The sequence below is a fragment of the Halichoerus grypus genome, chromosome 6 (genome assembly GCF_964656455.1).
Source record: "Halichoerus grypus chromosome 6, mHalGry1.hap1.1, whole genome shotgun sequence".
In the NCBI taxonomy this organism is placed as follows: Eukaryota; Metazoa; Chordata; class Mammalia; order Carnivora; family Phocidae; genus Halichoerus; species Halichoerus grypus.
The window spans coordinates 76613052-76627864 of NC_135717.1; the positions used below are offsets into that span (position 1 = coordinate 76613052).

The 14813-nt window shown below is 45.7% G+C and overlaps 1 protein-coding gene across 9 annotated transcripts in view; it reads right to left on the bottom strand.

Moving 5' to 3' along the window:
* Positions 1-14813, bottom strand: part of CACNA1C (calcium voltage-gated channel subunit alpha1 C) — a 649893-nt gene that overhangs the window by 139137 nt on the left and 495943 nt on the right. For all 9 annotated transcript variants that reach the window (XM_078075431.1, XM_078075429.1, XM_078075427.1 and 6 more), the window contains exons 11-13: positions 10809-10835; positions 2293-2453; positions 1109-1334 (exon numbers count right to left, since the gene is read on the bottom strand). In XM_078075431.1, the coding sequence (XP_077931557.1) occupies positions 1109-1334; positions 2293-2453; positions 10809-10835 (414 nt within the window). The remainder of the gene's footprint in view (positions 1-1108; positions 1335-2292; positions 2454-10808; positions 10836-14813) is intronic.

Consider the following 14813-nt stretch of genomic DNA (forward strand, 5'->3'; position numbering starts at 1 on the left):
ATGATTTCATTTATAGGGATTGCCAAGAACAGGTAAATTTATAGAGATAGAAAGTAAATTAGTGGTTGCCACTGGGAGGGAAGGTGGGACAAATAAGGAGTGGGTATGGCTTTCTTTTTGGGGTGATGAAAATGTTCCAAAACTAAATTGTGGTAATGGTTGCAAAACGCTGTGACTATATAGAATAACACTGAACTGTACACTTTAAAGGGGTGAATTATATAGCATGTGAATTATTATCTCAATAAAGCTGTTTAAAAATGATGGCTGTGATCCACTTAATTGATTTCACCACTCCAAATGGGTCTCAACATGGTTGAAAATTACTGTTCTAGAGCATACTGCCCACCCCCCTGCCCCCGCCTGTGCCTGTCCTCTTCATGAGAATCACGACTTGACCTGGAGAGTTGGGGAGCCTGCAGTCTTTGGGTGGGCAGATGGACAGGCAGATGGAGAGGGGGTGAATGTGTGGAAGGAGGGGTGAGAACCATCTGTGGCAAAATAGCCATCATCCTTCTCCAGTTAAGGAATCCTGACTACATTTTCAGCAGCACATGCACAGCAAAAAGACCACATTGCTCAGTCTCTCCAACAGCTGGGTGGCCAACAGAGCCTTGGTGAGACGTCTAGAAGAGCTCTGGAAGGGGCTGACTCAGCCAGGATGGATGCTCCCTTTGGTCCCTCACCCCTTCTCTTCTCCTTGCCTTGATTCATTCAAACATGATGGCTCAATCTCTGGAAACGACCTCATGACCCTAGGAGTGGAGGGCAGTCCTAAGGCTGTCAAAGCAAAGGACATAAGGGGACTGGGTCCCTGATGCCTTCTTGAAGCCACCTGGGCTGCCCACCTCTGCACTTCTTTTATGTAACTGAATAAATCCCGAATTTGCTTATGTCACTGAGTCGTCTCTGGTATCAGCAGCCAAAGGAATTTCTAAATGATATGTCATCTAAACGAAGAAAAATTCCCCTCTATCATATATGAGCCAAGGATAGACCTTTCAAGAAACAGCAGCTACTCTCCCACCGAGGCCTTTCTGCCTCCCTTGCCTTCTGGAAGCACCTTTCCTTGAGTCCCAGGTCTGAAGGGAAATGAGAACCCAAATACCTTGTGATTTTAAATATCCGCAGCAGCCGGACACATCTCAGCACAGAGATGCCCAAGGGAGACATGATCTTGGTCTCCACCAGGATGGTCTCCAGGATGCCCCCGCACACGATGAAGCAGTCGAAGCGGTTGAAGAGGGACACAAAGTAGGCCTGCAGGCCTAGGCTGTACATCTTCAGCAGCATCTCTGCAGTGAAAAGGGCCAGCAGTGCCTTGTTGGCCGTGTCTGGTGAGGTCAGGCGAGGGGGCAGGACCCCAGCACGGGGGTGAGAGGAGGAGGAAGGCGGGAGGAGGAGAAAGAAAACAATTATCACTGCTGGAAAAAAAAGCACAGACGCTCCCTTTCCAGCCAGAACACCTCCCCCCTGTGTTGCTGCCAGAACAGAACAATTGGGGCCAAATCCCCAGAAAAGGGATATCTAGTTATAATCACAGTAAACATGATCTACGATGCATCAAAGGCTGTGTGTGCTGATCTTCTTTACTTCTTTACTAGCTGCTTTTTCAGAGATGAGGAGTGAGGTTCTGAGAGGTGAGTGCTCTGCCCAAACCAATCAGCCAAAAAGGGGAGCCAGGCCACCCAAGTCCACTCTCTGCACTGGGAGACGGTCCACTTCCCAGGGTTCTGGAATGCAGCCCCCATGTCTGCTTGACTCCCTGGGAGTGGAGCTGAGGCACTGGCTAGGGAGGTCCTATTCTAGGGCTCCAGGGAAGGGCGGGGCTACTAACTGCCCATGGAGGACAGCTCCTCGTGCTCAGGCCATGACTGTCCTCTTTCCTGGCTTTTTGCTCACCTCATCCACACATGTTCTGGCATGCCCACCTGCAGGCTACAGTAAGGCCTGAGGTATTGAAAACCCATTCTGGGAAGTTGGCAGCCAAGAGTCTGAGATAGCCAAACAAGGGGCAGCATAGGACCCAATAGCGACTGTTGGGGCAGGCAGACTGTGTGGGCCCAGCCAGGTGAATCACATCTCTTTATAATGAGGTGGTGCATTTTACTATGGGACCTGCAAGCTCGTCAGCCCTTGGCATCCCCAGCATGGCATCTGCCAAGAGCCAGGGACACTTTCCCTGCCAGGGTGGCTTTCTCGTCAACCTTGTGCCCGTGACTATTCCCTTCCTGGGATTCAGGGCCGAGTTGGCAAGAGTACAGAAGGATAGCGCCGGGGGCTTCCTCTCACCTTGCACCTCCGTGAGCCAGTGGGGCTGGTTGTAGTGTTCCGAGGCGATGGTGAGCGTGTTGAGGAACACCAGGAAGATCACAAGCCAGTAGAAGACATTAGACTTGACTGCGGCACGACACTTTCTTCTGCAGAACCGGTTCCACCGGCGCCAGTAGCGGCTGGAAAAGGAGCAAGGAGAGAAGGAAGGGGGCAGGGCGGAGGGGGCTGTGAAATCTGAAAGACACCATCATGGTTTCCTTTCTCCCCTCAGTGGACTTGGCCTCAGCAGAGCAGTGCAATGTGGTGGCGAGGAGATAAGCTTCCCGTCAAGTTAACCGGGCTCTGCCACTTACTTGTGTGTGTGGCCCTGACCCTTCTCAGCTTGGGTTCTCTCATTTGTAAAATAGGAATAGGGTCAAGCTCACAGGGTTGTTGTGGGGATTGATAAAATACCATATAATGCATCTGGTATAAATACATATTTTTAATTTATAATAATGACATTATTCAAAATTGTATTGCACAACGTAAGAGTATTATTAGTAGTGATGATAGTAGTAGGACTAGTAATGGTTACCATTAATGAAACCTTATTCATGTCTGTTACCGTACTAGACACTTCTCATGCCTTCTCTTTAATTTAACCCTGCAAAGCAGGCATTACCCTGATATTCAGGAGGAGAAAACTAAGCCACAGAGGTTGAGTACCTTGACTGATATTACACAGTGGCAGAGCCAGACTTGGTTTTCCCCCCAGGCCAGATGCTGCCTCATCTGTAAAGTGTTATAGGTGAATCTGGATCAGAGGTTCTTTGCTTTTATGGGGTTATGGAACATTTTGAGAATCTCATGAATGTTTAGATACTTTGTTCAGAAAAAAACACGCATACCCACACATACACACATCTCTATATACAAGTTCATGCAGCACATGGCCTCCTGAAACCTCGGCCGTGGTCCATATAATGTTCTTTTGGTCTCTTGTTGAGGGACTTATGTCAATGACTCTCAAACCCGGCTGTACATAAAATTACCTGGGGAAGCTTAAAAAAAAAACCATCAACCCTCACCAGTACCCAGACTCCAACTCCAAACCAACTAAATCTGATTCTCTGGGGGTTGGGTAGTTTTTAAAGCTCCCCAGGTGGTTCTAATCTATAACCATGGTTGAGAACCATTAAGCTAGATGATGCCAATTTTTAAATTCTATGGTGGAGGAGTTTACAGCTTCCAGTAGAAAACCAAACAACCAACAAAACAATTTCTAGATCAGGGGAAGTATGAGAAATGCTCTTTTGGGCATCTGGGCTGGAGATGATGAAGGCAGTAGCTTTATTAATGGAAAAGAGGACACTGAGTTGACAGTGTTATTTTGAGACAGAATCAATAGGACTTTGAGCCTGACTGGATGCACAGGGTAAGAGAGAAAGGTATGGAAGGGACAGCCAAAATTTCTAGCTGGAGTGATTTGGAAGAATGGCACCTCTAACTGTTATAGGTACAGACAAGGAGAAGCAGTGCTCTGGGCAGGGAGGTTGCTACGAGGAGAAAGGTGCGGCGCTCAGCTCAGGAAATAGGTTTGAGGTGCTTACAGGTCATGTGTGTAGAGAGGCCCAGCAGGGAACTGGAAGGCAGCGCCCCTGTTCGGGTAATAAAGAAGGCAGCGGGAGGAGCAAAACAGCATCTCAGAGCAACAGTCCATGAATATCTGTATTCAGGTTTGTATTCTAGGTTTGCAGAAATGCAGACCCCTGCTGCGATGGATCCTTCCACCCACCCCCAAAACGGCCTTTTGAGATAGCTTCACTTCATCTGTGTTTTCACTCTGTATTTTCTACCTACTATCTGTGGAAAATCCTGTTACCAAACTTTTGTTAGCATCTATTATGAGATTAGAAACGTGAGAAGTACATCTAAGGAGAGAACTTTTTCCTCAGAATGGCAGGGAGAATTTAGTTTTTGGCCTGCAGAACAGGGAGGGAAGAAAGAATTAATCAAATAGTGTTCTGATCTGATCCTAGCTCTTTGTGGGTGCTTGAATGCCATCTCCAGTGAGCGCTATCCCTTTGTTGGGGACACTTATCTGCCACTTGAGGCTAATTCACTACATAGAGAAGAAGTGCATCAGGGTCAGAAAATTAAGGTTTCCAAATGCTAGGGAAGCTTACCTTCCCCGACATACCACCTTGGGTAAGAGTGAGGATGGAGGAGGGTGAAGAGAGGGACAAAGGATGGGATAAGGGGTCTTAGTTGGTCCTCAGGCTCCTCTGCAGTTTGCCAGCTCTTGGTACTGAGGAGTCTTATCTCAACAGGGCAGGACATTGCTTCTTTCCTGTCATTGTGGTTATTAATACTATAGAGAAATTTGGTACAGCTATTTTTTTCCTGAAAAATGAATTTTTTAGGACAAACTCATATCTGACCTTAAATAGCTTACATTGTAGTTTCAACGGTGTTTTAAATAGATACAATCTTTTGTTAGAGAAATCACGGATAATTGTTACTCAGAGTCCAAAGGAATGAAGTTTGCGTTCCTTTACAGTATGTAGAAATGGACTCAGAGTCAGTTTAATACTGAGAACTTGATTAAGCTCCTCTTTTCCCAAGTTTGGGATGTGGGGTGCCACATGGTCAGGCCTGTCCCATGGGTCTAGGACTGCCTGACCCCCTGAAGGAGTGGCTGTCAGAGGCAGGGTGGTAGCTGTCAAATGTGCTGTTCCTCTGCACAGCCATTCAGGGGAGTCACATGGATTTAGGCTGGGGTGGGGGTGGGGGTAATTACTATCCAGAGAAAGTATTTAAAGATAATTATACACCTCCCACTCTTCAAAATATAGCTTTGCTTGACAACCGGTTTCCTGGCAACGCTTCCTACGGTATAATAAATGTAATGATTTATTAGAATGTGTAAATTTATTTGTGTGTTTACATATGCATGGAGGATATAGAAATTAAATGATAAAATAGGGAGGAGAAATTTGCCTGCTATTCATGTTCTCTTCATACTAACTAGAAAAGTCATTTACTCTAGAAATAGAAGTTCCCATATGTAGACATAGGACAGAAGGGCGGATATGAAATGTGCCTAATCTACTTCTTCAAAATTCTATATTGTTGCAGTCCCATGGGAAATTTCTGCTCAACTTACCCTGGGATCCACCTTACCTCTTCTTAAGTCTGGGCTTTGCTCTTGCCTTTCCACCTACGTGGACTGTCCCCAAACTGTCAGGACCTCCCCTTTCTATGTCCTGCCCACTCTTTTTTTTTTTTTAAGATTTTATTTATTTATTTGACAGAGAGAGACACAGTGAGAGGGAACACAAGCAGGGGGAGTGGGAGAGGGAGAAGCAGGCTTCGTGCTGAGCAAGGAGCCCGATGCGGGCCTCCATCCCAGGACCCTGGGATCATGACCCGAGCCGAAGGCAGACGCTTAACGACTGAGCCACCTAGGTGCCCATGTCCCGCCCATTCTTGAGGGCTCATCTCAAGTCCCAGCTTCTCCATGGGGAACTTTTCTAGTCTCCCCAGGCTCAGAATTCCTGTCACACTTAGGTCTGCATTATTCATTTTAGGTATACATTAAAGAAATATTTATTAAATACCTATCCTGGGATAGGTACTAGATATTCATCAGTTAACGTGATAGTCTTTTTCTGCATAAAACTCATGTGGGCAATAAAGACACTTAAGCAAGCAATCAAAGAGTGTGCTTAGCACTATGGCAGGCTTCGCAGAAGTGCCGCAGGAGCGCACCAAAGGGCCTCCGAGCCCGTGGTGGAGGAGCCAGCAAAGGTTACTCAGAGGAAATGGGAACAGAGGAAATGGCTTCCCATTTCCCCATATTGTTGGTCATCTTTTACTGTATGGTTCTTGCCTCTCCAGTGAGATCATAAGACCCTCGAGGGAAAGGGACTGTGTCTTGTACTTTGCTATAGGTCCACAGTACTTAGTGCAGTCCATCTTACATAGTAGGGACACTTGACTGACAGCTTGGTAGAACAGCAGAGACAACTCTGCAGATTTACTAACTTCTTGCTGAAGACAAGGCTTGAGAGCCCTGGAGCTCTTGTGACCCAGGGATGAAGGTGGGGGTGAGGGAGGGGCAATGCTACTAAAAAAGTTTGCTTGGCACATAATTTTTGGATAGGCATCTAGAAGAGTAGACAACATCAAAATGGTGGACACTTCAGGCTCTTTCTAGTGGCCAGAATAAGTTCCTATCTTTTCTTTAACTGAGAATGAGCAACACAGGAAATGATTAAATTTAATTCTTTTATACCATACCTAAGTAACTTAGAATGGACTATCAGAGAGTAGACAGATTTGGATATTTGCCTTGTCCCAGCTGCTCATTCCACCGAAGATGGGGCAAGAAAGTCCTCCGAAATTTTAGAACCCCATGGGATTCACTTCAGAACTCCATAAAGTTAAGATCTGGAAACTTTGACGGATTATCTGATTAATCCCTGCAAGTTGCACAAAACTTTCTACATCATTTGTTCCTTAACTGTTTAAATCCTATTCTGAACAGTTAGCCCCAAATGTTGCAAAATTCCTTATTGTGACTAATTCCTCCAAGTGGAGACTTGGCTTACCAAAGGAATACCCTAATATTGGCCTAATATTATGTCAATTAATTTGCTGAATTTCCCCTAAAGTCTCTCTTCTAGTATTTCTTTTAAGTAAACTGTGATTTTGCATCATTGAGTATTGCAAATATAATAGGCTGGTTGGAAACTCAAATTGTCTTATTTGTCATTGTTAAACTGAGAAAATGATCAGGATACTTTAATTTTTTTTTAAACTCAAATTTTAGAATCATTTTTAGAGTACAGCAGTCTCTTCTCTGCTTACAAGGTTATTTCTGAGTTGCAAAATTTCTCTCTCCATTTTCCCTCTATACTACGCTTTTCAGTCATGCCTGCCACAACCAAACAGGCAGGAAGTATGAGGAGACATTCTTCTCACATCTGTAGTGGAAACCTTTGCAGCAGACAGAAATGGCTCTGGGTCTACTTTGATAATTTTTTAAAAGATTTTATTTATTTATTTGACAGAGAGAAACACAGCGAGAGAGGGAACACAAGCAGGGGGAGTGGGAGAGGGAGAAGCAGGCCTCCCATTGAGCAGTGAGCCGGATGTGGGGCTCAATCCCAGGACCCTGGGATCATGACCTGAGCTGAAGGCAGACGCTTAATGACTGAGCCACCCAGGCGCCCCTACTTTTTTTTATGGCATTTTCAATCCATTGCCAGCCTTTGATATTCCTTAAATACACACCATCAGTGGGCTGTAGCATCTAGACTAGAGGGCCCCCGTTTGCTATCTGCTCAGACCTTTTAGGGCCACACGGTCTGGTGCAGTAACTACTAGCCACATGTGGCTCTTGAGCACTTGAAATTGGCCAGTCCAAACTGAGACACATAGTAAGGGTAAAATACACCGGATTTCAAAGACTTAGTACAAAAAAAAAAATGAATGTAAAATGTCTCATTAGTAATTCTTATATTAATTACATGTTGCAATGATAATGTTTTAGATACACTGGGTTAAATGAATTATATTAAGATTAATTTCACCTATTTCTCTTTACTTTTTAATGTGGCTACTAGAAAAATTTAAAAAGTCTTAATGTGGCTCATATTATATTTCTATTCAAAAGCACTGCTGTAGAACTATGGGCCCATGCCTAAGATATAATAGTTGAGCAGAAACAGGGTTTAGTATTCCTGGACAGAACCTTTCACTAGGCTAGCATGGTGGTTAGTTAATACCCTGTATTAGGTATGGGTTCTGACTCGGCCAGATGTGAACATGTGACCCTTGGCCTCTCTCAGCATCAGTATCTTCATCTGAAAATGGGTTGAATGATAGTGCCAAACTACTGCTAGTACACATTTTGGGAATACAGTTTTCTCTCTGTACATTTTGGGAATACAGTTTTCTCTCTGTATTTCTGTTGTATCTTGAATAGTAGCAGCAGAGGGAGAAACCCTTCTCAGAGATCCTATGGCTGGAATACAGGAGGTTAGGTAGACAGCAGGTTGAGCTGAGTCTCAAAGCTTAGCAAAGAGTCCCAAGGTTTAGGGGGGGCACTGTTCCTCTCCTTTGTTACAAGTATGGGTTGTACCATAGGTCACTGGATAGAAAAATGTTCCCAGAATCTCCTGGGCAATCTCTTACGAGACAGAGTGCATACAAAGATGTCATTTCTCTTTCAATCCTTCAGATTATGTTCATTCATTTGTTCACTCATTCATTTGTTCATTTATGATTCATTCATTTGCATGCAATGAGAATGATATTTTGGAAATATTTTCAAATGGATTTTTATATCCCTTTACTCTTACTGTGTGGGGGATTTAAAACTGCCAGGAACACAAAGTGCTTTCTCAGCTTTGGCTGTCAAATCAGACATTTTATTTGAGTCTGTGTAAGCCTATTGTCTTACTGAGGCAAGACCACTCATTCATTCATTCATTCATTCATTCATTCAGCAAGTCCCCTTTATATCTTGATATAATTCAGTCCCCATTATGTATTAGCCACTTCCCCAGACACTGGAGATAAAGCAGTAAAATCCAAACACTATCAAGAGAGAAAGGATTTTTTGTATTTCTGTAACTCTCTTTCATGTAATAAGGGCTAGGCCTGGTAGACTTGACCCTAGATTTTTTAATGTAAAGGAGGTCTTGGCTTGAGAGAAAGAGGAATGGGAGAAAGGTCTACATTTTCCAATTCCAGTGAATTATGGGAGAAAGAAGATATCAGAAATAGAGGTGAAAGTCAGATACCAGAGTCCTCACTTAATTCTCAGCCCTGGGTGCCAAGTCTCAAGAGATTGCAGAGGGTTGCTTTAGAAACACCCAGATAGTCATTGGGAGGCCCAGGTATGCTGAAGCTAGTGGATAGCCTCCACTGGGTGTAGTATGGGGGGGTGTCTGCAGGCCCCTGGGAGAATGTCAGCCTTTGGCTCAGAGCTTTATTCAGTCTGGTGCAGACAGCAGCAGGTGGCAGAGAGGTAGGTGAGCCTGGGGTCCCCAGAGCTTGTTCATGGAGTGTGAAGGACCTGGAAGTGTCCATGCACTCAGATGAGGTATGGAGGTGCTGAAGTCAGTGACTGACAGAGCTTGGGGGTCAGAAAGCAGAGGTGGAGATTTCAAGATCAAATGTAAATATGGGGGGGCATGGACTCCAGCAAGTGGATGTCCAAACCAGATGGGCTGCTGCACCCCAGTAAGGACCTGAAAGTTCAGAGAGAAGCCCAGACTAGCCATCAAACAGTGGAGATAGGCAGAGGACTCAGAGGGATTCCAGGAGCAGCCTTCACCAAGCCCTGTTTACTTCCCAGGATCTTGAAGTTCCCTGCCCCCATGCATCCAGATTCCATCCTGGAGAAAAGCCGGGGAAGTGGAAATATGAGAGACTGAACATTTTACCTTCGGGGACTATTTAAAGCATAGCATTGGGTTCCATTTACCCAGCTGGACTAAAATTCAGTGTTATTTATGCTCTTGCTACACGGTGGGTGAGGCTAGGGAAGCAAGATTAGATCAATTACAAAACATAAACAACCAATATTTTTGGCATGTACAAGCTTTGTGGGGGAAAATTCACATCTCCACTCCACAAATCCATTCATTCATCCATTCAACATATATGTATGGACAGCCTACCCCTGGGCAGGCTCTTAGCTAGGTTCTCTAGAAAGAATACGTCTGAGGCATGCAGAGCCTACTGAAGGAGACAGGCCTGTGAGCCAATAATTGGAATGTAGTATGCTAAGTGCTGTGACAGAGGTATGAGCACAGCACTATGGGAGTGGAAGGAGGTGAGTAACTTCCCTGGAAGAGTTTGCAGAAGATGTAGATGCAGTAACATCTGAGGTTCTTAACAAAAACCTGAATTCTCCAGATGAAGACTTGTGGACACAGTGATTCAGGGAGAAGAAAGGCTGCATGGAAAGGCCTTGATGTCTGAGAGGACAGGGAACATTCTGGTGACTGCAAGAAGTTCCATGTGGTTGGAACAAAGAGTGTGTGCAGGGGAGTGCAGGAGGTGAGGCTGGAAAGGTAGACACGGGACTGAAGACCAGGGGTCCTGTGGAAGGTTCTGAAGCAGAGCAGTGTCGTGATCCTATGTGTTTTCCATAATCCTTAAAGTTCATTTCTTACTGTGTTCCATAAAGATGAAGTAGGCAAGAATAGTAGCAAGTGTCCACATTATATTTATTTTAACTGAACTTCATCTTATAAAGAAGGGAGACACATTAGGTCTCCCAACCTCCTAGGGATGGTACTTGCCAAAAAAGACTGGCAAAGAAAATTCAACAAATATCGACCCCTGAATTATATGCGGGATCTGATCTAAAAGTCTTTTCTTGATAGCCACACAAAAGAGAGGCATTTACCCCTTAGAAAAACACCCTCACTGTACCCCCCCCAACCTGGTAGGTATTACCTTGGGCTACCCAAAAGTGTAGCCGGGGACAGAGCTGGTGTGCGGTAGGAAAGAAGAGCATGCATTTCACTCACCTGAACTTTGATTTGGAAATCCGGTGGCTGAAAGAGAAAAAGCAGATGTTACCAAGGGACACATATGCATATTCTTCCATTTAAAAGATGTTCAGCAGTCCCAGAGAAGTTTGATGGCCCTGGGTGACTAGAAATGGGTGCTGGATGGATGTGAGGAGTGAAGCAGAATGACTCCGGAGAGAGAGAGAACCCTACTTGTCAGCATCTCTTGGTGTGTTTATGTATATGAATGTGGAAACTGAGGGCTGGCCCAGCTGACATATCTACAAATCTAGTATTTTCTAAGTGGAACCAATAGTCCCTGGAGAGGGCAGGTGCTGTGTGGCACACAGCATCTGCCCAGCAGGTCCAGCCAAGTCAGGTTAGGCCATGTGTTGGGAATGCAGCACCTTGATGAGAGCCATGCAGGGGAGGAAGGCCTCCCTGCAGATGTGAAGGTCTCACCAGCTGGAAACCACAGGCAGGAACATGTCATTGCAGACCCCACTGCTGTCCCAACAGGAGCTTGGCAATGCTGGGGTATGAAGGGAAGATAAGCAAAACAAGCCAGCTGGGAACTGAGAAGCCACTATAGTCCTGGCCTGAGGGCTGCAACTGGGCCTGAAGGAACAGCCATTGGTCCTGACAGAAACCCAGGATGCTGACAGTCACATGAAGCCTTGAAGACGTGGGGGATTTCTGGGCAAAACACAGGGCAGGTGTGACTCGAAGGGTTGTGGTATGGGGAAGGAGGCCCACAGAAAGGTGGACCCTTCAGGGAGGCCCTGAGGCTACTGAGTTCATGTTGGAGAGTGCAGGGAAAACTAGGAGGAGAAAGGCTGGGAGCCAGAAGGGAGGAGAGAGAGAGAGAGGAGAGGGAGGGAGGAGGGAGCGAGAGAAAGGGAGAGAGAGAGAGAGAGAGAGGGAGAGAGGGAGGAAGGGAGGGCAGGAGGAATGTAAGCCCTTGAGACAAAACAGGTGAAGGCAATGTGTCAGAAAAGGCTTTGGTGTTCAGGAAGTGAACCAGAGGATTGCAGGTGGAGCAACCATGCTCAGATGGACACGTAGATGGATGGATGCAGAACGCAGGTTAGAGACGAAGAAAGTGATAGAACACTGGTAGGGAGACAAAGACAGATGCAGACAGAAAACAGGAGCAAGGAGTTCAGGAGGCGACCGCTGCAAGTCTGTGTTGTCCCAGCTCAGCACAAAGTGAGCTCTGTCACATAGCAAGAAAACAACCTCTCTTGTTATTTTTTATTAAAAAAAAATTAAACCAGAAGATGTGACAGGTGGCAAAGCCATTGTGCATGAGATAATTATATCTCTGGGGCACTGAGAATCCTAGCCAAGTGCCTTTACTGCTCTGAACCGTTAGCTAATAACCTTTTCCCACCCCCAAGGCTGCTTGCTAGGGCTGGAGTGTTTAATCACATGTTAACAAAGTGTGTGGGAGGGGGACCAGGAGCCAAGGGCAGCATTTTTATTTAGAGCCACAGTTTAATGGGGGAAACAAATGTTTTCCAGCTGCTAATTGGGTGATGGAGAATCGAGGTCTCCTCTTCCCCAGCAGGGCCATGCTGAGCTTGGGGACCTTCAGGGTCTTCACTAGGCTTACTTTTGGACAGTTGCCTCTCTGCTGTTAGGCATAAGCCAAAGTGGATGACCGTGGCCTTTAGTCTCATGACTCTGTCTACAGAGCCTGGCCTGGCCCCAGGCCTTCTCTTAGAAATGTCTCAGTGATCCTCTCAGGGGTGTCCTTCAATGCAGACCATGTGCTCTTTCCTTTAAGGCTCTCTCAGTCCAAGGGGGTCATAAGCAAAAGTGGGTTCTTAAAACCCAACATCATATCTCCCAGGGAAATGACTCTGGGATGTGGGCACAGAGGGGGATCAGAGCTGAGGTGACTTTTTGAAATGACATCCTAGTCCTAGTTCCAGCATGGTCATGAGCTATGAGCCCTTCCTTGGCATTTTGGCACATTCTGAAGAGGAGGAAATGGAGCAGAACTTTCTTTTCCACTTAGTTACAAGTCCTGATGTATAACCCTTGACACCACACTTGAAGACTGATTTTTTGTTGTTGTTGCTCATCTCAGGGGATTCTAAGCATAATTTTAGGCTCACTGGGTCAGTTCATCCCCTTTTAAGTACCACATTACTTAAGCGCCCCTACTTAAGAGAGAGGAGGGTATTGCTCAAGTGGCAAGTGTCTAGAGACAAAGGAAAACCCTAACTCTTAGAGAGCTGAGGTTAGAACTCTGTAAAGCCCAAGGGTTTTGATTCCTCCATACTGCCTTATATAGCAAGGAGTCAACTGTAGAATCCCATTTCATGAAAACAGAGGACCCAGTTGCTCAGCGGCCTCACCTCTTGGGAAGTAAGTATTGGCTCAAGGTTTGGAAAGCTGGTCTGTCTCACTTTGTGAGTAAGCAAACTGGGGAGTCTATGGCAGCCTGGTGTCATGGCCCCCACTCCACACCCTGGGTTGGCTGATGTGTGGCAAATGCTTCCTCCTACTGGTTTTTAAACCACTTCAGATTCCTCAGCACAGTAGAGGCTCTAGTTCCTCCAAATCCCAATGGGGGACGCACAACTTGGTCAGAAGTCTTCTTGGCTTTTTCTATCATTATTGTCCTAGTGAGGTACAATTCCCACCTCATGTTTTAAATGATTTCCTGAAGAAGAGCTAGGAGGTGGACAAAGTAACTGACACTCAAGACCATCAGAGCAATTCTACTGGGTTGGACCAGAAGTAGCTTCAACCCAAGATACTTTCTCTGCCCAGGCCTCCAAGACAAACCTTCTAGGGAACCATGATTTTTTTTGTTGATATTAAGGTTCAAAATTAGAGACGAACCCCAAACTCCTTTCCTTTTGCTTAACTACTTACTTCTTGGGGGCCTATTTATATTTCAGCCTTTCTCACCTTCTTAGAGTAATGAACACAGTATGTTTACTACCTGTGGTATGAAATAGTATCTCCCTGAATTGTCCCAATTTGCCTTTAACGTAAGTCAGATAGCACTGCAGTCACCATCCAGGCTCACACACATCTGACTCAACTTCCTTGATGCCACAACTTCAACACTGTCCACAGCTGTTATTCCTAGAAGGGTAATGGACCTTGTCATCACAGAGCACTGCTTCAACAACTGGGTGCTGAACTCAGTAGCTCCACATTCTGGCCAGATTCTCCTTCTCTATTCATCCTCCTGCTCTTGCTCCGAACCCAATCTTTGCCCTCACTGGGTCTTCCCCATCATTCACCCCCTTCCAGGGCTCCCAGGCTAATGCCAGGCTTAACTTCCAGTTCCCAGCTTGGCACTAGCATCACATCAATGTTGCCCTCAACACACGGCCTGGGACTTGTACTTTGCCTGCCTCGCTACACCGCCACCCTGGTTCACACGGCTGTTTTTAGTGCTTCTGGGCCATGCAGGCTGCCAAAAAAATCTGTTGAATCGTTTTGCAAGGCTGCCTTCACATTTACGATGTCAGGCTCCACGTGGCTTCAGCACTGCTCGGTGATCTTTTAGTGACCTCTTGGTGACTCACTAGCTTGAATCTTCTGTACTGTTCTTCAGGTTCCTAGGACACCTAACCCCCACTTTCTGTGACTAGATGACAGATAATTTGGTTTGACTCCTATCATTGACTCTCTGTATCAGAGCCTATTTCTGATTCCACATTCTTTATAGAACTATAGAGTTTGAGAGCTTGGATGGGATCCTTAGATGTCACCTGGAACTATGGTTTGCAATTTATCGGGTTGTAGAATGTTTTATTCATATGAAATCTTACATGGAAGCCCAAATGAACAAGAGTTGAAAGTGGCTCCCAGGAGTTCTGGGCCTCTGCTAGGAGTCCCCGAGCCAACAATCAAGCCAACTCCTTCATGTCCCAGAGGGCAAGACCAAGACTCAGAGGGGAAGTGCTTTGGTTGAGGTCAAAGCAACAATGGCTTTTTGGTGGCTGACTGGGACTTGATCCAGGACTCCTGATGCCAGGTCTCTTTTTCTATCTT